The sequence below is a fragment of the Emys orbicularis genome, chromosome 1, assembly GCF_028017835.1.
Source record: "Emys orbicularis isolate rEmyOrb1 chromosome 1, rEmyOrb1.hap1, whole genome shotgun sequence".
Classification (NCBI taxonomy): Eukaryota; Metazoa; Chordata; order Testudines; family Emydidae; genus Emys; species Emys orbicularis.
In genome coordinates this window covers 46,219,804-46,246,792 of record NC_088683.1, presented here as the reverse complement: position 1 = coordinate 46,246,792, position 26,989 = coordinate 46,219,804, and the positions used below count along the sequence as shown (strand labels likewise).

The 26,989-nt window shown below is 38.5% G+C and overlaps 1 protein-coding gene across 14 annotated transcripts in view; it reads right to left on the bottom strand.

The window, feature by feature from the left end:
• The window catches only part of CADPS2 (calcium dependent secretion activator 2), a 581,803-nt gene that overhangs the window by 25,506 nt on the left and 529,308 nt on the right, over nt 1-26,989 (bottom strand). For all 14 annotated transcript variants that reach the window (XM_065397473.1, XM_065397474.1, XM_065397479.1 and 11 more), the window contains 4 exons: nt 24,577-24,651; nt 16,604-16,687; nt 16,469-16,501; nt 4,096-4,203 (listed from right to left, as the gene is read on the bottom strand). In XM_065397473.1, the coding sequence (XP_065253545.1) occupies nt 4,096-4,203; nt 16,469-16,501; nt 16,604-16,687; nt 24,577-24,651 (300 nt within the window). The remainder of the gene's footprint in view (nt 1-4,095; nt 4,204-16,468; nt 16,502-16,603; nt 16,688-24,576; nt 24,652-26,989) is intronic.

The window sequence follows — 26,989 nt, the reverse complement described above, 5'->3', positions numbered from 1 at the left end:
GTTTTTTGTTGTTGTTGTTGTTTTTTTTTTTTAAGAGAAAGAGAGGCCCAAAGGAAACTGTTTACTTAGACAAATTTACTACTAATGTGACCTTGACAACATCAGAACAAAATCATATACACCTCTACCCCGATATAACGCTGTCCTAGGGAGCCCAAAAATCTTACTGCGTTATAGGTGAAACCGCGTTATATCGAACTTGCTTTGATCCGCCGGAGTGCGCAGTCCTGCTCCCACCAGAGTTACAGCGTTATATCCGAATTCATGTTATATCGGGCAGCGTTATATCGGGGTAGAGGTGTAGCTGCTTAAACTGGAAGCCTTTCAACAGGAAGCATCTCAATACAAATACAATCTATACAATAGGCCTAGTTGGAGAATGGGAATAGGAATATTTTTGAAAAAAGCTGAAGGTCAACTTTTCCGTTTTCAGATACACATCTCTGTGTCTATTGCACAAATGATAAGAAATATATCAAACTGATAAGCTACCAAAAGAGGTGCTTGAGAGTGTTACATTTGCAGAAAAAGGAAGAATTTGGATCAGTCAGCAGTGTATTTTACATAGAAGCACAATTCTTTGATTTGTGAAAATTTAATGTAATCCAATTTCGGTTTTGATCTACACACACTAGCTTCTCATTGAATAAGTCTAATGCCAATTAAAAGTGCACACAAAACACAGAGAGTTATTCACCTTATCTTAACAATTCAGATCAGAATAAGTATCTAAGTTCAACCACACTGGATACTGAGAAATGCTTTTTTAAGGGCCCACTCCTGGCTCCCATTGACTTTAATGGTATAAGATCAGACCCTAGGAGAAAGTTGATATTACTAGATACAGGGTGCATTTAAATTATTTGCACGTGTAAAGTTTGTGCTTGGATAAATGGGAAACTCTCAATGTTTATTCAGGGCTTCCCAAGCCAATTGCCTAATAGAATGTTTTAATAAGGGAATTATGCTACTGTAATTCCATTTAAGTATTTAATTCTCCAGTTCACCAAGTACCACTTTGAGAGCCTTCACTGAAAGAACTTAAGCCTTAATAGATACATCTATGTAAATATACCAATTAACCATTATTTTTAAAATTATTTTTAATTTTACATGAAGATATTTAAAAGAAATCTTCACTAAATAAAACTTTTCAACAGCTAATTTTTAATCATTTTATAAACACAAGAGAATGTTTAATCAGCATGATTTTACTAATTATGTATTGCACCCAGTTGCATCATAGCAATATAAATGGTAGAAAGAGTTTGCTTTGTACGATATAGTCAGAAACTGAGATACACTTGGCCTGATTCACCACTGCATTATTCCAGTTTTATTCCAGTGTAACTTCATTGAAATAAATGATTTCAGTGGAATTAGAATATCAGGGTTGGAAGGGACCTCAGGAGGTCATCTAGTCCAACCTGCTGCTCAGAGCAGGACCAATCTCCAGACAGATTTTTGCCTCAGATCCCTAAATGGCCCCACTCAAGGACTGAACTCACAACCCTGGGTTTAGCAGACCAATGTGCAAACCACTGAGCTATCCCTCCCAGCATAAAACTGATGTAATGCAGTAGTGAATGAGACCTATGACGTATACACAAGAAATTTTGAACAATAATTTTTCAGATTAAATAAAAAATAACCTTAAAATATCAAGGGCTCTGTCCTGCTCAAATTTGCATCTGTATCTGCTGGAACACAGAATAGCCTCAAGCCTCCCTGGGTCATTAGCTACAGAGGTTTTACTCTATTCCAAAGGGGTATTTCCCTTTCAGAAACAAACACGCATTGGCATATTCTCCCTTCCCCCACCCGCCAGTTTCTCATCTGATGAAAATGAAAAAATATTTCAGTAGTAAAACAATCTGCAACTGTAGTCAGAAATAAATGGCTTGGGACAGCCAATAAACAAGTTAATTAAACTCATTTTAATCCTTCCATAAAAATACAACTTAATAGATCTGTATATACAAAGGTTACGTAGTCTTTGCTAAACTACTGACACTAATAACCACAACCTAATCCTGCTCTCAGCTATACTGCTGTAAATCCAAAGTAATCTCATTGAAGGCAAGTTGCATTCTATGGGTTATTCTAGATTTACATCAGTGTAACTGAGAGCTGGATTTGGCTCATTATACTAAGTGACTATATACATCCCATAATGTTCATGTTTGTAATAATGTCTTTCTGATTTATTTCAATATGACACCACTTCATCTTTCATGCATATACAAAGAAAAGCAAAGATGTAAGTGGATGGTGTGAAAGAGAGTACCTTGAATACATTTTTTTCTGCCTGAAAACTATAGGGTTAGGGACAAAGGGTGTGATTCAAGTCCCGTTAAAGCTAATAGAAAGCCTATCATTGACTCCAATGAGAGTTGGATTTGGCCCTAGACATCTATTAAGTTTCAGAAAATTACAACTTAAGCAAGAAAAACCTCCCCTATCTCCCCCCCCCCCCAAAACACACACACACACACGGAAACTTGAAAATGAAACATATGCTTGCAGATTCAGTGCAATACCAAACTGAAGCAGAAGTTGCTAACACAGTTTTAGTGCTTTGTGAAAGCGCCAGCTGGATGGATGATAATTTTTCTACCCCTGCAGGGCATCAAAGCTTTTATAAAATCTTTCTTTTCACACATATTAACACTTAGCTTATTAAAACAGATGATACTTTTATTGTAAAACTGCCTAGGAATGTCTGGAAATATAAAGTACAAGAGATAAGTCTCATTTTGACCACCCAATCTAACAAACAACAAACACTGACATGACATATCATGGCTGCGAGTCTATGTTACAGGACCTTCTACAACTGCCACAACTGAAGTGTCATAGTAGAGGCTGTGAATTGCTGTTATGAAAACATTTGCAGTAACTTGCATAATTAAATGAAACTGCCAGAAAAGCTCTGTAAAATGCTGAGTAGATGGTACACAAATAAATACGTTTCAAAGTGAATATCATATTTCAGAATCAGTATTGTAACGGACTGTATTAAGCTGTCTCAAAGACATAGGATTACTTCCTCTGTTCAGATTCCCATATAATCAGAAGTGATTGCTCTCTTGATCCAGATTTCAGATATGTAACAAAGGAATTTAGATTTTATTACTATTTTTATGGGCTTGATACTTTCAACACATATAAGACATGATCACCTCATACAGCTTCTAGTTCAAAGATACAGACAATACAGATCAGACGCATCACACATCAAGTGATGGTGGAAGCCTGAAGCAGTGGAGATATCCAGACAGCGTGTGACTGCAGGGCTTTGTGGATGAGGCTTGTGTAAGGAGGGATTTGGAGGGCGACGCCATTAAGAAGCAAAGGGAGCGGTTATAGGGAGATTGGGGAAGGAGCAAAGAAAGTGTGTGTGGGAAAATTAGAGTGATGACATGGGCAAGAGTGGTGTGCAGGGTCTTGATGGTGAGGATGAGAAGCGCACTTGAAACATGAGGTCAACAGGTGATGTTGGGTGAAGTTTTGAAAATAGGAGTCCTGTGCCTAAATAAGCATTAGGCTAACTTTAGGATTCTATATATTTGAAAATTTTGGACTAAATGTACAGTAAGCTAAGTTCTAAAAGTTACTCAGCAAAAACAGCTCTTAGAGATCTGGAGGAATGTCGCATAGTTTATTTGTTTTCTTACTTTATCTGAAGAATAAGGTATAAGAATTGTTATTTAGGGAAAATACCTTTTCAACTGTGTCTTCATACACTAAGAACATCCATTACAATACAATTCTGTTCATGGCACTTTACTTCAAAATCAAAAGGTGGAATAAAACAAAACTGCATATCACACAATGATAAAATGATAGACTAGTTAAAATATTAATCTTAGAACACTTTTGATTTACTCATTCCAACACAGACAGCTCTCATGCAGGAAATGCATACAATTAAGGCTATCTTTAATAGAAGAAGACAACCAAATAAAGAAGCAGAACAAAAATAGCCAACAGGGAAAAGCATCCTGACCTGCATGCTGAATGCAATCAAAATGCAACTTATCCCTTTCAGATGTAACCATGATGCCAGCATGCCTTGCAAGGGTAGTTACTTACATCAAACAACTTTTCTATATACATTTCCTCATTGACCTTTTCTCGAAGTATATCCTGGTTTTGCCGAACAAACATAATGTAGGTGTCTGCTAGATCCATTCCTGGTTTCTGCGGAAGAGAGAGACCATAAGAAAACTGTAACTCACTGAGAAAGAGGTTATTTTTAATCACAGGTACGATTGTGAGATTATTAAAAATGATATAAATATGTACCAACTCTTTGTTTTAATTAAAGTTGCTATTAACTTTGAATCAGATGCCATATTAAAGTAGGATTCGATATTAATAATTCCTAGTGTTGTAATTTCATGAACATTTTTAGCCATCTATGTACACGGATACACATTTAGGGTGAAATCCTAGTTCCACTGATGTCTACAGCACAACTTCCATTGAACTCAATGGAATCCAGATTTCACCCTTAGTGTTTTCAGTATTGCTGGCTGGATATGCCCTTTGGAAGTTCTGAAATACAGAAGCACTAATACTTATGAACTAGTTACCAATGAAGGAAAAATGTCAGGTTATATGCTCCTCTTGATCTATCAGCACTAAGGGAAGGTGGATGCAAACAGAGCAGGGAGAACATACTCCCATAATATTTAAAGTAATTTATATCCATACTTTTATGAAAGACAACAACTTGTATGTGGGTATACAAATACATACACAATTTATATATCTAATGTAAATAATTGAAAATAGAAATGTATGTATATTAGATATGAAACCAAAAAGATGGCCACATAAATCAAAATTATAAATCAAATTATAAATCAGAAAAAAACACAGAATCTCATGTTACTGAAGCCCCCATACACCACTTCCTCGATACTGGTCCAGAAATTAGTTTGCTCCTAAAGAGTATATGACAATTCATAGAGATTAAGGAGTAAGAAGGTGGCTTTAGCTCCCCTTTTCACTCCTTCAGACTTGTTCTGGTTCCAAGGTGCAACTGAAAGCAGTATGAACTTTGGGGATCCAAACTGTCAGAGGCTCAGGTTTGTTTCTAAATATCTACAAACCTTGGCCTGATTCTGATCTCACAACTGATATAAATTCGTAGTATCTCCATTGAAGTCAGTTGAGTTACAATAGCATATAAAACTAGTGTGATATTAAAATCTAACCCCATCTTCCCCATGCCTTTGCACTGGCATAATGAGCAAAGACGATGACTATGGATGGAGCTTTGTAACCATATATGGGAAAACAGAGAGGATAGTCACTGCTCTTTGAAATGTTTGCTAAGAGTGAAATATTGCCCTCCCTGCATCAAGCCCAAATTCTTCAGGCTTTGTGTGGGGGCTGAAGAGACTGAATTCGCATACCACATCCCGAAGGCAGGATGAGTGTAGGCTAGGCTGTCTTTCCATGTCTATTCCACTCTGGCTGGAATGGTGGCTGCTAAAGTGTTGTATCCATAAATGTGTTTCCATTAGACCCTCCCAAGACAACCCGCTGTCCATATTGGCCTATTGAAACCTGATAGGAGCTTCCTTGAAGGCAAGCTATAAAAGGGGTGAAGGAGTATGGATAGCCTTCTGAAAATGCACCACTCTTGGGTTAGTTTCAGCCTAAAAGTATAATTTGTCCAAAAATAATATTTTATGATGTTTATAGTATGCAACTGAAGGACAACTGTTATGGTGATATAGATCAGTGTTTTTCAATCCGTGGGTTGTGACCCAGTACTGGGGCCGCAGCATGTCAGGCACTGTGTTGCCTTGCTCTGGTCAGCACTGCAGATGGGACTTTTAACGTGCTAGTACCCACCTTTTCCGACCCTGCGCTGGGCCCCAGAAGCGGCCAGCAGCGGGTCCGGCTTCTAGGCAGGGGGGCCACGGGGCTCCGTGCGCTGCCCCCACCCCAAGCACCACCTCCACACTCCCATTGGCCGGAAACCGGGCAATGGGAGCTGGTGGGGGGCTGTGCCTGTGGGTGAGAGTCACGCAAAGCTGCTTGCGAGCCTCCGCCTAGGAGCGGGACCCGCTGCTGGCTGCTTCCGGGGTGCAGCGTGGTCCACGGTGTCAGGACAGGTGGGAAGCCTGCCTCTGCACCCCCTCTGTGCCGCTGACCGGAAGCTGCCAGAAGTAAGTCCGTGCCCCAATCCCCTGCCCCAGCCCTGAGCCCCCCAAACCTGGAACTCCTTCCTGCACCCCAAACCCCTCATTCCTGGCCCTACCCCAGAGCCTGCACCCCCAGCCCAGAGCACTGACCCCCTCGTGCACCCCAACCTCCTACCCCAGCCCAGCGCCCCCTCACACACCTCAAACCCATCATCCCCAGCTCCACTGGGTCACGGGCATCAACATTTTCTTCAACTGGGTCCCCAGAAAAAGGGTTTGAAAACCACTGATATAGATCAGATGATGGTACTGAATGTTATGCAATTTATTTATCTGACAGTACGTCTTAACACAAAAAAATGTTTCTAAAGCACTCACGCTCCAATCCTTAGGTCTGGCTGAGCTTTGCTCAGTGTACAGCTTCAGTGGTGGGGCAGGAAGGTGGCTGTATGCCACCTTTTCATTTCCTGGAATACGTTAAAGCAGCCGAATAGCAGCTTTAACGTATACCGGTTTGTAACAGCTTCCCAGGGGCTGTTATTGCCAGAGCAGCACAATGACCACAGCATACATCAGAATCTGTCTTTAATATATTTTTCAAGTCAGATATTTAGCATATTTTAGAGAATTACATGTAAACCCATTTATATATTCAAAAATACCTTTACAGAAGCTTTTGAAAACATGGCTATTTTATGACGCTATCGTTGTATGGAATTATGTTTTTACCAGTCCTTATTATCGTGTACTTTAGTAGAAGAGGGGTATAATTGTGTTTGTGCACAACGGCAGTAGGACTCCCAGGGCTAGTCTACACTACTGCTTAAGTCAATGTATGTCAAGTCAGTGAGGGGTGTGAAAAAGCCACCCCCCCGAGCGACGTAAGTTACATCAACTTACAGCAGTGTCTACGCTGTGTTATGTCAGAGGAAAAAGCTCTCCCGCTAACATAGCTTCTTCCGCCTCTCGCTGTGGTGGAATAATTATGCCAACAGGAGAGCGCTCTCCCGTCGGAATAGCGCGTCTTCACCAGATGCGCTAGAGTGGTGCAGTTGCGCCGATGTAGCACAGTAGTGTAGACTAGCGCTAGCACAAAGAACCTGCAGCTCTTTCAGAAACTGCAGCTGTGATCCCAGCAACGTCTACCACAATAACAGGATGCAACACTTTGAGAATATTCACCACTCACAAGTCCAATTATCCAACCCCTCAAGACCATTAACAAAATCAGACATTCTTTGTTAGAATAACTCCTTTCACTGAATCTACCAAGGAACAAATCTGGGAAGACAACCCAGAATAAGGGATTCACTAACATATATAGAATTTACTATTTTTGCATAAATAACAGGGTCTAGGACTTCATTTTGCAATATATCATAATATGAATGAGAAAATATAGCTGTAGAATTTATCACAGACTAGAGGTGGGAAAACTATGGCCCGCATTCCACATCCGGCCCGCGGGACCCTCCTGCCCGGCCCCTGAGCTCTTGGCCCAAGAGGCTAGCCCCCAGCCCCTCCCCTGCTGTACCCCCGCCCCTGCAGCCTCAGCTCACTGCGCCGCCAGCGCAATGCTCTGGGCAGCAGAACAGCTGCAGAGCCGCGGCCTGACCCAGTGCTCTGTGCTGCGCGGTGGTGTGGCTGGCTCCAGCCGGGCAGCGCGGCTGCCTGTCCTGGTGCTCATATTTCAACATTATTAAAATGAACCTTTCCATAAGATCATTTTGATGTTTCAAAAATCAATATTTCAGAATTTCCATCCCATGTTAAATTTCAAAATTTCAGCTTTTTGCCCTGATTCAGGATGAAAAGAAATTTCAAAATGTCAAACTTTCCCGTGGGATGGAAATTCCATTTTCTTACCAGCTCTAGTTGTGAGTGACTTCAGCATGACCAGATTTCAATGAGAGTTGAGGACACAGCACCTTGCAGGATCGTGGCCAAAATGAAGGGCATTTGGGAAGCACAATTCTATTTTTGCAGTTTGCACAAAAGACCCTATTCTTAGACATTTGTTCCAATCACTTGTCTCATCAGTTTAGAAACTAAATCACTACGTGAAGGATATTCATAACCTATAATACAAAACTATATACTTTCATTCAGTATACCTATTTGAGATTGTTAGAAAAATATTTCAGCATTCCATAGATCAAACCTTAGGAACTTGCTGAGTCCTGACATGCATGAGACAGAAATAAAAATGGTTCTGATTTGGAGTGACAAAGGGAAAATATTTTGAAATCTGTAAACTGAAAAAAAATCTAACAAATTAGGGACTCATTATTGTTCTTGGGGATAATTTTTCAAAATACACACAAGTCTCCCATTGAAATGTTAACCTCTAACATTTCTATGATACATGTAAATTTTGCTTTCACTAAGATAAGTAAAGAAATGTTTGTCCTGAAAACAGTCAAAACTAGAAAAAATAACATTTCCCATTAGCATCAACTCTTTCTTTTTCTTTGAGATGTTTACCTATTCTTGAAGCTGTGACATATGGGAATTTCACACCTAGTGAATATATTTTCATGTAGCTTGTGGCATGAGACTCTAATCATTAAAAGAATATACACAAGTAAGAGTAACTGCAACAGCTGGTGACATTTACCAATTACAATTACAGTTCTTAAAAACACTTTATCCTTTTTTAATGTGCGTGCAGGGCAATTATTTCTGATAAATTGCTGAAAAAATGTAATTTTCCTTTTAAACAGTTTCTACTTATAGTATAAATGTGCCTGGATAAGGAAGATTATAACTGGTTCAATGTTTCTTTATGGTAGGTCTCTCTGTTTTAAAAGCTATGGCGCACTGATTCATGAACTCATTGAAGCCATTATAAGCTGTCCCTTTATTGTATGTCATTTGGGATAGACACTTTAAACAAATTTGACTAAATCAGTAATAAAATATATACTTCACTGTCTCCCCACATTGGGTATATTGCATTTATTTGGCCTTCTTCAAATATGTGAAAGAAAAATATATATTGTAAACAAATGACAAAACAGGATATGTCACTGTAAACTGTGTTTTTAACATAAATAGAAAAGTGTTTTTTTTTTCATAGGGATGACTTCTTTCAGTTGAGCCATTTATATCAAAATATATCATCATTCTCTTATTTTGGATTTTTACATTTAAGAAAACAAGATGAATATCAAATTTGAAAATGTGAGAGAAAGATTAAGTCTCATTAGCAATCAGATATACCTTAAATGACAAACGGATACTAAGTATTTAAAGTAACTATAACATGCTATATAGCAATGGACATTTCAGCAGACTGTTATGAATATCAAATAGATTATAAAACTGTGAGCACTTTTATCCCTGAAATATCAAATTCTCCTTGTATGGAACTCCTACTGAAGTCAATGGAAGGGAGCTACTCACATGCAGTTGAGAGCAGAAGTTAGCCTGGTAAACTTAACTGAATAAGCATAAAGTTTTTTAATTGTCTGAAATCTTACAGAAAAGGAATAACCATATTTTAGGAAAGACAAAAGCTACTGTACTATTGCTTATTTAATTCAGAACAGTAGGCAGGATGTTTTGAATTATCAGAGATTGAAAGAGAAAGTCACAAAGAGATTAATAGAAAAACTAGAAAGACAAAGACATCAAATGAAATACCAGGAAATGAAATATTTTTAATAGGGTTACTCTGTCATTGGTTACACAAGTAATAGAATACATTGGCAAGTGATTGAGTTTAAACAAGGGTGTAGGCTTCAACAGATTCTTTCTAGGGTTAATCACTAGTTAACCTGGCAAGATGAACATGCTGTTTAAAAAAAAAAAAAACGATAAAAAAATTCCTTGTTAATTATATGCTGCAAGTGCTCTTACTTCCTGCTGCTACACCTAATCCCACAGGTGCAGGTCGTTTCTTTTACCATTCACTGGTAGGTGGATTCAACTCCACAGTCATTTTTCAGAGCAACAGATTTAGATACAGAAGAAGCTGCTTAACCTTTCACTAGAGGTTAACAATACTCCAAAAAAACATTGTCATGGTGCCTGTTTAACAAGGAGACAAATTTATAAATACACTATTCCAGTTTCAAAGAGGATCCAGAAGCTACATTATAATTGACATAATTTGAAAGCACATGACTTTTTCCCTAGAAAAGCTCGCCTGCAGCAACAAATCAAAAGTAATGCCATATTGTCTTAATTTCGGAGAGTTCAACTGTTTACAGATGAAAGGTCTGCAACAAGTGCTACTCCTCCTAATGTTTCCCTATGGTTGGGGAGATATAGCTTGGTTTTTGTGTTCTGCTTCTACAATGGAACAGCTTGTCACAATCTCAGTAGAAACCACACATATTTGTAAATACTTAAGTTATGTTTATTCTCACTTCATCGTTCAAAAGAGACTGTTACTTAGCAGAGCATATTAAACATACCCATGTTTCTGGTGTTACTGAGAAAAAAATTAGTTTTATAAGGATTGGTATCATGAAAGTGTTCATTCCTCAGGAGCTTAAAATGGACTTCATACTATACCTGTCCAAGAACAAAATTCTCCTGATTTTATTGTAATTCATATTTGAGTACTTTTTTGATTGAAGGAAGGCATTTTCAACTGAAGCACTTAGCTGCAAAGCAGCCATGAGGGGGAAGGGGGCTCTGGGGAAGAATATGGGAGCCCCATGTTAACATTCCATCACTACACTGAAGAGAAGGTTGGGGTGATTTCCCTGACTTTGAAGGAAATCGCTCCTCTCTGGATACAGTTAAATATCACTGCCAGAAGTGACTTATCCCCGGTGCTCATCATTAAGGCTACGTTTTAGTCACGGGTATTTTTCGTAAAAGTCATGGACAGGTCACGGGCAGTAAACAAAAATTCACGGCCCATGATCTGTCCATGACATTTACTAAAAATACCTGTGACTAAAATTTGGGCGGGGGAGCAGAGGAGCACAAGCGCCGTCTGCCAATGGGAGCTGCAGGGGTGAGGCAGTCCAGAGCCCCTCCCGGCCCCTCCACTGCGTAGGAGCTGCAGGGCCATGCCAGTGGGAGCCCCACGGCCTGGCACCTCCAAACCACCTGCCCCTATCCCCCTCCCACACACCCAAATTGCTGCTGCTGGCCCAGGGGCTGCCTAGCTCGGGCAGCCCCTGAGCCAGCACCAGCCACTGCAGAAGTCACAGAGGTCATGGAAAGTCATGGAATCCATGACTTCCGTGACAGACTGGCAGCCTTACTCATAATTGTTTGGCTTTGGAAATGATCAGATGGCACCAAATGGCAGCAATTAAAAAAATTATTGTGGTAGATACCCTTGGAACCCCCTACAAGGTCTTCATTCCCCCCTGCTTCACTCTCACACTTCAAACTATATTATCTGTGCACTTAATTAGTTTGCAAGATAGTGCTGCGCCCCTATGTGATTGTTTTTAAGGAAATGATTTTCCCCTACTCTTTCTTTGTCTTTTTAGATGGCAAGTTCTTCAGAACAAGCACTGCACCTTCTTTTATGTCAGAAAAAGAGCATAGCATGTTCTGGGTGCTACCAGAAGCAAATACAAATAATGTATGCTAATTCTTTTTAATAATTATTAATAAAAGTAATAAACTGCTATCAATGCTGCTACTATTCTCAGTCCAGGGCTTTCAGCACATCTTTTTGCTGTTGCTTTAGCTAGTGCACTGATGCCATGCCCATGACCCATAAGTGTTTCTTTGTAAAAGCCACATACTACAAATGTTCAATGCTTCCAAATGCAAATTCCCTGTGACAAGATGCTCCCTCCCCCCTCCTTCGAAAAAGGCTTTCTAAAATGGAGAGAATAATTTTTGTAGTTGTTGATTTAAGCAGGAGTGGAAAAGGAGATGGTTCATGGCAGGTATGGATGAAAAGGGTTTGGTTGGGTTATATTTTATCCTTGAAAAGCTGAATGACTGGAAGAACAGATTGGCAATCAGGAGATTGCTGAAGATATACAACTCAAAGCTAGAAGTTAAGACCTCAGCACATCAGTGATGCACAGGAGAGAATGCAGAATTATTTTGCTAACAATTCTTAATGCTGCCTTAATGTCAAAGGCCGACAACTATATCACAAACAGGGAGTCAGGTATTTTAGCATCCCAAAGCAGCTACAATCCACATATGCAAGAGGTACAATAAAACAAACAAAAACCATATAAGCATCATAATAATATACTTACCTCAAAGAGTGCTTGATTAGCTGCTTACACAAATTTCAAAGGCAACTAAATATATACAGTTTAGTATTTGGACCTCAATGTGTCACATAGGAAAGAACTGAAGGTTGGAGACTGGACCACAGAAAATAGCAGAAATGCTAAAGACAAGGAATAAGTAAAGGAACATCTGGAAGAAAGGCTTCTAGCCTATCACTGCATCTCTGGATTTCTCAGCTCTTTCTTTACAACTGCAACTCAGCTGTTAAAGACAACTCTGCAAATTTAGTAAATACCTGAAAGGGGCCAACTTGTGACCCACACAATAGATTATAAACTACTTTCACTTAGTTTAAATACCAAAGCAAAAGTAAGAACACTGTGTCTAATTTCTTAAGACAATGTGAAGCAGTGCAGAAAAAGACTGCAAAACAGCACCTATTGCTAAGGGTTCAGTTTGATTGGAATGTTATTCTATTATGTACATTGAAAGAAAACCTGGATGTTCAGAAAATTCAATGTCTGACTATATAATGGAGCACAAGCTGGGAAAGTAAAATGTTGCACTGATTTATCATTACTGGAGTCTTATTACCAGCTTTGTTAATCCTCTCTACCAATTTAAGATGCTAAACAGTAGATAATTATAAGTATGTACCTTTAAATTCATAACCCAAACATATCCGGTTCCAGTCAACTCTAGTAGGCCAGAGTTGGTATGTAGGGTAGGCCTATTCAACAAATTTTGGGACCCCCATTCCCAAACGTACCCAACCTCTATCTGCTGTGATCCCATCACTGTGTGTGGCGTGTTGTGCTGTTTTCTTGGAGTATCCCGTCGTAGCTGACGTATGAGTGTCAGTTTGTTTCAGTGAGTCTTCTTGTATGAACATACACCAATGAGGGGTCCGCATGTTGGGCAGATCTGACCACATGTTTTTACCATGGCCTGGTTTCTTCGCTCATGTTTCTCTCTGGCTTTTTCTGTTCTGCTGTTCTGGATAGCTTTAACTGCAGACCAACAGGTCTGCCTCCATCCTGATATATCGGCGGCAGCAGCTTCCCAGGTACATCACTAGTTACAGGGCCAGTCTTAGTATTTGGGGAGAGGGTCAACTAAATGGGCTAAACAACCCAAACACCACCGATAATATAAATGTATGTGTATGAAATGATAAAGGTGGAGGGGAATCTTCAGGTCACACCAGCCTCATGCTGCAGAAGAGGCATAGCCTAGTTTATTGTTTTGGGGGATGTGCATAGTTCACAACATTTGAATTCTTGTCCTGAGACACTCAACCTTAGGCCCCTATTCAGAACAGCACTAATGACTTCAGTTGGACTTAAGTATATGATCAAAGTGAAGCACATGTTTAAGCATTATCCTGAACAGGGATACTTTCCTGATTTGGGGCCCTAATGATCAGTCACATTTTCAGAGAAATCCTTGCAACCTAACGTACTAGATTTTTTAAAAATGAAAGCACAGATTGATACATCGACTCCCCAAAATGAGGTCACACATCCGCAGGCCTGATAGGCAGGTACTTGAGGTTGTCAAGCAGCATCTGGTCATCTTCTGAAAGTGGTGAACCATTCAAGAGAGAGGTCTAGCTCTGCTGTGATCAGCACTGGCCCTAAGGGTGAAAGGTGACAAAGGTGTTTTTGTGCTACATTTGTGCTCCCCCAGTCCCTGCACTTCTGGATACTGATTTGGCCATTGATGTAAGTTAGAGAAGCCTCAGGGCTGCTCAAATTTATAGTTGTCTGCAATAGCCCCCAAGCATAGCATTGAAAGATCACTGTATGCTCAGGCCACACAGCTCTTACCCTGTGAGGACCAGAGAGAGGTGGTATAGAACCAAGGCTCGCTAATTGGTGAGGGGAAGGCCCCTCTATAAATGCTTCCCCTCATTAATCCTTCAAGACTCCTGGGGATTACAACAGCCTCCTCACTGGCTTTCCTGGCGCGACAAACTCCCTGCTGGCAAACTACCCAGTAGTCTTTAAAACGTCCTCCTTTCACACGTATTGTTCCTTTTCAAAGATTTCACTTTCTGTCAGCTGCAGGGCTCGCACAGACGCTGAGGCGACTAAATAGCCATTCTGAGCTTTACATATCACCCCCGCTGCAGGACATTTGATCAGAGGTAATTCCTGTGGCATCTATAAAAGATGTAGCACTATAACGGAGAGATTTATGTTCTGCCATGTAGATTCACTTAGAGGCTGCAGTAGTCCGTGCTGCTCCTGCTTCGTGTAGGATGATAGCGGGTCAATCTGACCCAGGGAGGGGGGAATCCAATGGACTCACTTGTGGCTCTTCCCTCAGCTCATCCCCCACACCTAGCAGTATAGAGTCACCTTAGGGTGCAAATCCTGGCCCTATCCTGTGGCCTACTGGAACCACACTGGTTCAGCTGCATCTTGGTTTCTCTGTGACTGTGGAGGATGGGGGGAGAATTTGGACCCCAAACAGAATTCAATTTATTATATATTTGAAACTACATCAACCTTAAAGCAGCATTTCTGTCTGCCTTGTAAGCCTCACGCCACTTTTTTAACCAATGACATTCTGAACATGAAGAGCGGGATTCAAAAGTGCTCAGTCTTGGCCCCACTCTACTCAAATTGAAGTCAATGAGAGTTTTACTATTGACTTCAATGAGAGCAGAGTTAGGCCAATGCTGAGAGCTTTTGAAATCTCTTTTCCATATCTAGTCTAAATAAATAGGAGCTCTTTTCATTTGATCTAACAGAAGTCTATGAATTTCTAATTTTTTAAAGACATCTTCCACAGGCATTTGCCTAGCTTCTGAAGTACCTTTCCAAAGATCTTATTTAGGCATTCCCCAAGCATGAAATATTGCCAGCATAAATTGTGTTTAATCTGGATTTGGTCTGAGGTCATCATTTTGAATGGAAGACAAATTGCATGTTTTCGATAAAACATAGGGGGTAGTTCTAAGATTCAGAAAAAGAAAACACCAGCCAAACAAAATAAACACCAAGAAATAATATTAAGAGAGAAATGTCATAATTTGTTATAGTATGTGCAAGTTAGGCAGAAATATAAGACAAAGGTAATGAAGTAACCTAAAACAGTTCCACAAGTTTGGTAAGGATTTTCCTTTTATTGAGGCTTTCAGTTTTTTGGGGGTTTTTTTGGGGGGGGGGAATTTGTTTTTTTAATTTTATGAATTACTGTACAAAGTGACTTGTAGGCATTAGATTTTTGGGGTATAAAACTGTTTAAAGGATTTCTACCTGCAACTTCAGATATATTTGCAGTTCTTCTGTAACTTGTATTTCTTATTTCTTGCAAGCATCAATAAGGACATAACATTTTAAAAGAGGTATTATTAATATTAGGCTAATCACACTTATTACTATGTTTGGAAGCCAAGATTGTCTAAGAATTCTATCAGAGGGATATAAGTTATAAGTAACATAGAGCCTTGTAAAAAAGAATGGAGGGTCATTTAAATTAGTTTAATATTTCTCAGATAACTTTTATGCTTGTTTCGAAAAAATATTTAAAATATATTTAATGGACAATAAATAGAGCAGTTGACTTTTGTTTCTACATTAAACAGAGCTTAACCAACATCCCTTACTCACATACGTAACCCTTACTCATGTATGTTGCATGTAGCCCCAATAGAGCTGCAGGCATAAGTAAGGGTTACTCATCTGAATAAAGGCTGTAGGATCAGGCTTTTGTTTACAAGTAAGGAATTTATCAACAGTGATATCTAAGGATGATGCTTGTACATACAGTATCCAATTGTTTAAATGTAACTGATCATACACGTATAAACAATATATCCAAATGATGAAATGTCCCCTATGATCGAGTTCCTAGGTTACAATTCTCAGTCTTCCCACAACTGAAAAAGTGCATTGAGAATAACCTTTCTAAGCTTTGCTTTGAGAGTTAGCTGTTGCGAGAGGGAAATGAGATGCCCTCTAAGGGTTGTGATGACTCTTTTAACTACTCTGTGTAAAGCTACAGTGAACCTCTATGAGAGATCATAATGACAACAATGAAAAATGTAAACTAAGAAAAACTACATTTATTTGTGGATTGTGCCTAATACTAGAAACAAGTGAAATTTAAAAAAAAGTCATACTTACAGGAACATCAACATATTTTGCAGCTGCTTTCACCTTTAAAAAATTTAAAAATAAGAAACAAATACTGTAAGTGGTAATTATTAGGATTATATGTAGTTTTAAAATTAACAGTTGGTTAATAATTCATATACTTACAGTGAATGAAAGTATTGATGAGAAGAATGTGCCTTCATCATACCTTGATAGTTTAGACAGCACACCTTCTAACACTGAAACAAACTACACAAAGACACAGTATAAATATTTATATACATACAGTGTCATGTTAATTATTAAAGATGGGAAAGTGAATACCTTCTCCTGTTTGCACTCTGTAACAGAACACTGTAGCCTGAAAATCTGATCATTTTCTCCATCTCTCAATGAGCTGAAGTCATAGGAAGTACTTAGTTTCTCAGTTTCATCTATAAACAAAACTGATGGAAGTCACTGCTTCCAATTGCTTAAAACAACTCAGAAATAGGGGGGAAAAGCAAACCAACCAACCAACAAAACAAAAAATGCGTGTCCCACTATACATTTATACAGAAATACAAACACTTTTATTATTTTTTAAGACCACATTTCAGAATGTGGCACAAAAGGAAGTAGAAAGTTATGGGCAGCCATGGGAACTTCATTCATGCTGCTGTTGGAAATTGTTTTTAAAATGGCATGGTGGTAGGAATTAAGGATCAAGTGCAACGGTTACGTTTAAATGTCCTGACATTCAATATTTTTCTAATGTTTAAAAGGGAGATGAAATTAACCAAAGCTGATTTCACTGGTTTGTGTATTAGCACCACTGATTACGTCTGCACTGCTCTAAGAACAGTGTTTGTTACTGAACTGCTACTGAAGAACCAGCTAAGAATCCGAACATATAAGACCTGAATCTTGGATCTACTATGACCACTTTGCTCCACTCTGCAATTGGAAAGAGACCATAAACCTGGTGGATCTGGCACCTGTGATTCTATGAGTGCCATGGCACAGTCATAGCATAAAGCCACCTTTGCCAAACACGGAGTCCTGCATGCAAATTGCAGGCATAATGTTTACATAGGTTATGAAAAAATTAACTTAAACCAAACTAAACAAACCCTCCACCTTCATGTATTAGGTTTAGTTGATCATGTCATTTATGACATCATGTACAAGAAAAAAAGAACATGTAACAATTGCTGAGAAAAAAATACACACACAATGTAGCTCCATTACTGGTTAATTATTGCATACGTGCATGCTCACTGGTCATATGTTAATTGCCTCATGACATATGTAAAGAATGTTGTAAAAAGTAACTGTCTGCTGCCTAAATACTCATTCTCAGAACCAAGGAGTAGCTCTTTATGAGTGTGAGGACAGGACAAAATTCCATCTGGCATGCTGTTAATGGGCAGTATCACGGTGTCACAACAGTGTCACCTTCCCTTCTCCCTATGAGAAACTGAGAGCATCACCTTACAATAAAACCTGCTCCCAACAGTTCAAAGAGCAAGAGTAAGTGCAGAACTACACTCGTCACCTAATCTATTCATTCACATTTATAAATGATTTATCATCACTGTAGGATCCAAGAGCTGTAGTTGGATTACAAATGCATTGGGCTACTGGAGGGGATGGAAGTTGTATTTTTCTCTGCTCTGGGTATAATCAGGGTCCTGGCCTTAGATGGGATGCCAGTTCTCTGCCTTGCTATTAACATGCCAGTGAGTAACCATTGCTTGCACACTGCAGTACTCTTACAATACTCATCTTATTCAGAAGGATTCTTTCTGCAAAATGTTAGTCAATATTATTCTGAAAAGACCCATTGCTGGAGGGACTGATCTCAGAAACAAACACCAGGCCCATGTTTTCATCACTAACGTTATTAAAACCAGTATATTAAAAGAATGCATTGAAATCCCAAAGAAATCCAGTTAAATACAGGGCTTAGTTATGAGGCTGGTGATTGTGTCTTTAGCTGTTTCCTGTGATCTCTCTACGTAGACCTGAGGGACTATATAAATACTTCTGAGTATACTTTGCATTTTCAGGTCTTCTGGGGTTGTCAGGATGAGACACTGAGATTGCTTTGTTTCACTGCTCTGTATTATTCATGTGATTTGTTTAACATTTTAGCATGGTAAATCTTTGTGAAATTAGCAATTTAATCTTTACTACGTGAACTCTCATTGAAATAAAAAGGTATCAGCATCCTTTTCATTTCTGTAGGAAATCGTTACAGATAAAAGTAATTAGTAAAAGGTAAATATTCTAATCAACAAGGTTTACTTCCCTGTCAAAAATAGAATACACTGGTGATAACTCAAAATAGTGTGATTGATTAATACCATCTTTGGATCCAGCACATAAAAGAATATGGATGTTATAACAACAGCTGTTGGTTCTTGCTGATCAAGAACAACAATGATATATCAACTTTGCTTTGAATCTTCAGTCTTTGTCCCTTGAATGGAAGCAACCAATACAATTTGCTGATGTCACTGGGCATCTAAGTTCTGTATTCCAATAGGAAGAGATAGTTAGGCTTTCAGTGATCAGCCAATCACAAAGAAGATTGCTTCCCCCCAATTTCCTAGGCTTCAGCATTCTCTAACAGTATCAATGCTGCAGTAAAATGTATCTAAAAATTCCCTTCATATCTAACTGCCACAGCAATTGAAGTAGGCAATCTTAGGTCAAGATTTGCCAGGTTATGCTGTCAGGATGACATATTAGGAATTCATGACTGTTGCTGCAAAATCATGAAAGGCAACCCATCTCCACATTATGGAGATGCTGGTCGCTGTTCCATAATTAAGGATGAGTTTTGCATTTAAAAAAGGGGATTCAACATCTTTGTTATATATGAAAAATACAGGCTATCCTTCCCAAAATTACAACACTTTCCTTTACAATATAGAATTATTTTTTTAAGAATTTATAAGTAAACCCATTAAATATGTTAGGGACAAAATTAATTAAAAATGTGACCTTTAAGAAATTGAGCTACCTGTTTTGGACCTTTTTTGTCTCATATTACCTTAAAAATGAAACAACACAGACTTCAAACTTCTCACATAGTTTACACTCAACTGAAAACTTGTGCATATTAGCTATATTAAAAGAATTGTTCCTAAAGATAGGAATGACAGGAGACATTAGATATGGGTTTAATCAGGCCACAACTTTATTATTAGACAGATGTCTGGGATAAAATATGTGCAGTGCAGGTGCAAAATTTATGTCCCTCCAGCAGATTCCCTGCCGGGACCTTACCAACTCTAGCCAATTTTGGGGGTGAGGGCTTCCACAGCTCTCCCCTTATTTGTTCAAGTCCCTCCAGCAATTTCCTTGCCGGGACCTTACCACTTCCAGACAATTCCGAGGGGAGGGCGGGGGGGGGGGGGCCTTTCACCAGCACCAGCTCCCCCCCCTTTCATCCAGGTCCCTCCAGCAATTTTGTTGCCGGGACCAGGTTCCACCAGCAATTCCGTTGCCGGGGTCTTACCGACCCCCCCCCCCCCTCATAAGAGGGGTTAAGGTGGACTATAATGATGGTGGGGTTGGCTCCCGCCTATACCAATCATAGGAGTCTCCAACTGCCCCCGGCTTGCTCAATTACCAAGCATCTCTCATTAATTCGTTTTCCAAGCCATTTTTTCGTTCTTTTGTGCCTTAATTTATGGAGCACCTGCACTGAACATCTGCTATACACTTAAATAAAGAGTTGCGACATATGGCCTACCGCCTGTCATGCCCTGCATGAACAGAGCCTACCTGAACCTGCTGCGAGGAAGGTGAAACCCCCCCCACTGCACCTGGCCAATATGGTGGTAAGGGAAAAATTCCTTCCCAGCTCTCCTTAGTGGGGTGGCTAGTGTAATGCCCACAGCAGACATAGCTAAACACCTGGCATATTTGTGACCTAATTAGGGAGGGAGAGTGGGTGCTGCCCAGCCTGTTCTGAGTGAAGAGAGAAGGGACCAGGCCCAGCTAACCTTTTTAAACCCCTCATTCCTAGGTGGTGAGTCATCCACCATGCTGATTGCTCTTTCAGCAGCTTTACATCTCCCCTCCTCCCCCAAGCCAGAAAGCATTGCCTTCTTCTCCCAGCCAGCCAGCCAGCCAAACTCCTCCCTGCTTAAGTGCAGGGTGGCGATTCACCTGCTCCTCACAGTGGTGTTCTTTGCCTCCTGAGAGTTTGAGGTGATTATTTTTCCTGAGCACATCTCTCTTTCAATCAAATTGGAAACAATAGCAGGCTGTGTCTATTTTTAAAGGAGGTAGCCTTAACTGTGCGCAACCTGTGGCCTCACTCTACTTGAAAACAATGATTTAAGATTGATATTTCATTTCTTCAAATAATCAGAAAAATCAAATGGCATATTCTCTTTGTGTTTCTTGTTTCATGTTCATGTATGAGACTTAATAATTAAAAAAACCTAAGGAAATTCCCAGCCACAAATATGTTAAGATGGAGCTAAAATTGAAAGTACATATCAGTAAATTGGGGTAAAATAAATGACAGAGACATTGTAATTATCTCCCCTGGAAAAAACTGCTTTATATACCAAGAAAATCTCAGGAGTTAAGGTTAAATTTAAAAGAAAGCAAATATGCACTTTCAACCTTAAATCCATTTGAATGTAATTTTTGTTTGGGAGTATGTACCAGGGTTAGGAATGATAGGGCTAAATTCAGCAAAACTGGTGCAAAGCTTCTTGTCCTCTGCTGAAGAGTCACCCTTGCAAAAGGTAGGCAAGTGTTACAACTGCTGTCATGCAAGGGTTTGCTGCCTGGAAGGGTGGACAGTATCTTTATCTTCTTCCAGGACTCCAGGAAGTTAATTGGAGGGAGTCTGTAAAACCAATGAATCAGTAGATCCCCTGACTGCCCATGTCAGGTCCCTTTCCTGGCTTGTGATATACACTTATGATGAGGTGGCTGGATACTTATGCTCCTGCTTTGATACTAAAGTTGTGGCTACTTTGTGTGATTGCAACCTAGCCACCTGGCCGAATTTCCACCATAGCAACCTCCATTAGGTTATACTATGATGAGTTTAGCCCATGAGCTTAAAAAAAGCTAAGAAAGTAAAATGTAAAAGTTACATTCACAGGACATTAGCAAATAGGTTATGCTGCAAGTTTGACCTTATATAGGCCCTGATTCAGCAAGGCACTTAAGTATGTGCTTAAATCCATTCTTACATACAAATGATTTACATGAAGTTGGTTATTTATTTATTATTATTATTATTATTTATTGTATTATAGTAGCATCTAGGAGCCCCAGTCATGGACAAGGAGCTATACAAATATAGAACAAAAAGACAGTTCCTGCCCTAAAAAGTTTACAATCTAAGTATAAGCCAAGAAATAACAGACAGTGTTGGTCAGCAGTGGCCTCAACACACCAGCAACCTAACTGTTAAATGCTTTGCTGAACTGGAGCTGTAAAACTAAAATGAAATAATGATAGTAACATTTAGCACTTATATAGCGTTTTGCATGTTGAAGACAAGAAATAATAATTAATCAACCTGTTGTGTCAGAGCGTCTCCACTAGTGCATAAGTAACATTTTGGGGGTCATCTACTTGCCTTGCAAAAACCCCTATTTGGGCATGAAAATGGATTTTTGTTCATGCAGGTTGGGTTATTACATACACAAGTACACTATTTATGTACACAGATTCAGGTTTAGTGAAAGAGTAGCTAAAAATTGGGATCTAAATGTCTAATGGTGTGTGTGTGTGTGTGTGTGTGTGTGCGCCTTAAACCACTTCAGCACTGTTAAGAAACTAGAGAGAGAATAAATAGTCTCTGTTCTCAGCTTACTTTCCTGTAAGCTAACGTTATTTTCATAGCTGTGGGAATATTATCAATTATGCTTCTGTTTTGGCATCAAAAGGCGCAATGTAAATAGAAACTCTTGGTAAAGAAAACCAGCGATGTTAATTTCTGCCCCATCAAAATAGCAAGTAATTTGTCAACGACAAAAAGACAAAATCTGTGGGAAAGAAAATCTTAGTTCAAACTTCAGTAATGAGTATAAATAAAGGAATGAACAACTCTAAATTCCACAATGTTTTAAATACTTTGCATGCTAGAATATTTTAAACATAGTTTCCAGGGATAAATATAGTACTAGTGCATTAAATGTTTTAAAATGAAAAGTAGTTAAATATTTAACTTTCAAACTTAGGACGAACTTTCTTCCTAAAGCAAATTTTCTTCTTACTCATAAATCCAATTACTCGTTCCATGATTTTGAGAATTTCTCGTGTCACATTTGCTAACTATAATAATAAATGTCTTTTTATATAATAGCTTATTCTCTTTATAGATGAAGCCTCGGGCAGTGGCCTTGAATATCTTGTAAGAAGTTACAGAACAAATGTTAATGAGAGGTTGGGTGACAGTCTTCTTTCCTTCTTCTCTGGGGTACTACATTACCCTTTTATACCTTGTCTACTAAACTTTTTATGGGAAATCACCTGCAGCTGCATTACCACCAATGTATCAATCAGTGGCATCAATGATACAGTGGTAAACATGCCTGTGCCCCGTCTACACTAGTGCTCCCATCATTGCTACTACTGGTGGAGATACACCAATGACATAGTGGGAGTTATCTCAAAAAAGGCAAATGTAGACACAATGTTAGAGGTTTCAATTCCCCATCAGCTTCAAATGACTACTTCATTGGCATACTTTTGGTCATCAGTTCATTTCAGAATGGAGTATAATCCAGTGAAATACAACTCCCAGAATCCAGTTGTGCTGCCTGCAGCCTCAATAAACTTTCTTTAAAATAAACACTGATTTTGCAAATTTTTCTGCTTTGATTGGCTACGTTACTCAGAACTCTCCTTCCATTGTCCACAACAAATATTGCCATCGCAGCTTCTGACTCCATTCTATATGCCCACCACCTAGTCTCAAATATTAAATACACTTTAATTTAAAGAAGAATTACTTTTACGGGAGTTCTCTCTCTCTCTTTACATACAAACATTTACCGGAGAGATGAGTCCTCAGTGAGGACTAACTTCATGTAATGCTTCCACTTGTAAAGTTCAGCCATTTTAAAATGATGTATGCATCCAAAATATTTAAATCTCTTTACAAGAGAAAAAAAAATATATTTTTGTGCTTTCACATAATCCAACCATGGGTGAACAAATTTTGCTCAAATTTCCAAAAAAAAGTCCATCTTTAGCTTATGCCCAAGTATGAGAGATGTTGGTTAAAAGGGAAAAAAATTCAGGAAGTTGTGAGCAAGAGAAGACAAAGTCATAATGGAGGTCTGTATAGTATTCTTTCTTGGTTCCTCATTAATCAATTAAAGTACCATATATTTATAAATCTTTTATCCTAATCTTGAAAAGCGGACATCTCTGGTATGCATTAGCTGTTTAAAGTGCACAGATGTTGTATTTAAAACAGGAGAACATTTATTTTAAAAGCTATATACTTTCCCAGTACTATTTGCTGTTTTCTTTACTATTCGTGGAACTGTCTGTGGTTGAGGGTTCTCCCCCCCCTTACTGTGTATTTTGTGAAGCACTTTAGGATCCTAAGTGGTGCTACAATAATAAAAATATTATTTAATCTTGCTACACTTAAAAACATCCTCTAAGTATTTAGCATAAAGGAAAAGTCAACAAAAATGTTATTCAGATTTTTTGTGTGGTCCATCTCTAAATTGAAAAGTGATTTAAATAGTATTTAAAAGTGGACAAAGTTTTCTTTATGTGCACAATGAAACAAGCAAGGAAATAAAGACACAATTAATAAAGACAATGTTAACGTACTCAGAGATACAATGTTAATATACTCAAAGGTGTTGGTGCTACTGGCTGCCAGTAGTCATGAAGGAGCTGCAATATAAACAAAAGAGAAACTACTCTGATTAGCAAACTACTCAGAAAGCTTTCTCCAGATGAGGGTCTAACCAATTTAATTCTGTAACATTCGTGATAAATTGGGTGATCGCTATTTACAAATCATATTTGTCCAATCACATTGTAGAAAATATAGAATGAAATGCATTCTGTTTAAGGACATTTCTCACAGCCCGTGATTTAAAATGTGTTTGCCATTCTACTACAAATCAAAATCTAAATATGTTTACCTTTGAAACGAGAAGTGAAATAATTTCTTTAACAGTTTCTTCAATCAAGTCATCTATTTTTGAATGGTATTGTTGCTGTGTTTTAAAAGACAAAGAAAGCATTAATGTGTATATGAACACAACACTTTTGTCATAAGTCATAAATTGTACAAAGCTGCTAACCCTGACAGATCAGATTCACTTAAAATTATCATTTTGAACATCAGAAGAACAAAACATTGAAAACGATCCACCCAATCAACACTTTCTTACATTCTGTGTTGAAAATTTTCCCATGTATACTGTTGAGTTAAGCAGCTAATAGGGTTATTATTTAGATGAATTGAGTTCTTATTCTTATTCAGGCGAAGGAATGTGAAGGATACTTTTTGTCTTCTCCTCTATAATTAAGGTGGCCATGTATTTTTTTTTTTTCTAAAGGATTGGTATAGCTGGAGAAGCAAAAGGACTAGAAAAAGATTTAATTAATACAGCATTTCATGTCTGACAACTCTCATTCATAAGTTATTTTAAATGTCCTCTAGAAATAAAATGAGCTCCCAATTGTTCATTCTAAAAGGGCCTTTTTGTCAGCTTAGTGAGCTGCAGTTTATACAACCCTTACATTATGCTCAAGCAAGGACAAAATTAAAATTTCATCAACAAAGCTGAATAGATGGTAACAAATTAATAGTCCACAGAAGGCATAATAAAACAGTCCTCAGTCTCCATAGTTTTCCCCCCTGCTTTTTCATGAAAAAAGATGTTTTTAAGTAGGTGCTATTTAAAATAAATCTGAAAGACTTTTATGCTTTCTTTAGATAATACTACAGAGTTCCATCGTGAAATTAACAGGAGCTAGGACTCCTATTCTGCTGTGAAGGGACATCAATTTAAATAGTAATTCTTCCTTTAAAAACATTTATCTGACAGCAAAGACTGTCCTCAATAGCCACTTCACAGAAAATGTGACTTGTAAAGACTAACCCTATCTTGATAATTCAAGGCTACTTGGAACAGCTAATAACATAATGCTTGGAGTAAAAGTACTGAGGTCAACATAAATATTAGCCTAGCTTAGCAGCTGCCAGATGAATAGTTTTCTAAGATGTAAGTTTTTGAAGGCCATTTTTCTTCTGTCTGAAAGTTTCCATACAAATCAAAACATTAAATTGGATCTGCTTAATATGCTCAGGAAATGATTTTCCAAACAATAAATATTAACTGTATCCGCATTCAAATGAAAGGAGCACAGGGGTATGTTATGTAACTTCTCAGTGCCCCAAGTACTTTTTTATTGCATGTTGAATCAATATTTAAAAAAAAATTCTCCCTTTAAAAATGCAAATAATTGAATATATGCCTCATGCAGATCTCAATGCACATCTCATTCACTCTGAAGAGTGAATGAACCTAATGCAAATACACAGAGAAGCTTTCTGTGGCTGCAGTACGGACAAGTTGCTGGCCCTTGCCCTACATCCAAGGGGGAAATTATTAATTTTTTGAACAGCATAAAATTTGGATGACACTTTAAGGGCCCAATTCAGCCAAAATAGTCAGTGTCTTTTGTTGTTATGCAATCCCAGCAGACTGTGGATCCTGCCTCTCCAGCAGAAGTATCCAAAAATTGCTTTATCACAGATGTCACCCCATTCCTCCTACACAATCTCCTCAACTTTAGTGCCACAGCTGACAGTTGCAGAGTTAACCAAAAGTTCATGCAAATGACCTCCACTTCTAATGCCCCAAACCCTTATGTTTTCATTTCCTTCCATTCTCCTGTCCCACCGCCATCCTGATCACCTATGATTTTGCAGGAATTGGGAGTTAATCTATTGCTGGCTAAAGTAACTCTCATAGGAATAAATTGAGAGAAGAGAGCTCAGGCAACCCCAAGTGTTCAAAAATCTTGATACAAGATCCTCAGAGAATGAGATATTATTTTTTAATAAAATAATTGGGGTTATTTTATTTGCTTCCTGGTTTTGGAACTTTTAAGGTTAATGTTTTCCAGTTTTTCTCTGCAACCATGATGGCTATAAACTTTTTTTTTTTTTTTTAAGCTGAGGTTCTCATGTAATCATTTGACTCCAGAAGCTGGAGCTTCAAGAGAAACATCAAACACTATAAACTTGCAATAAAACTGTGAGTGTTGGCAATGCTGCATGCATGATCCTTGCCCAACAGTCCAGTTTCTGAAATTATCTAGAAGAGATATTTATGGCAACATTTGACCTCCACCTCTCCAAACTCTCCCTAGTGAGACCAATGGATAGTATAAAGGATTCTCTCTGAATGGATGAAGGAACTGAAAGTCAGAAAAATAACACACCTTTGGTCATTTTAAAATTCTTCCTTGGCTGATGTATTGTCCATTTAGGGGCTGGGAGGGTATTTTTTTTAATCACATGAGTTAACTGTGATTAACTGA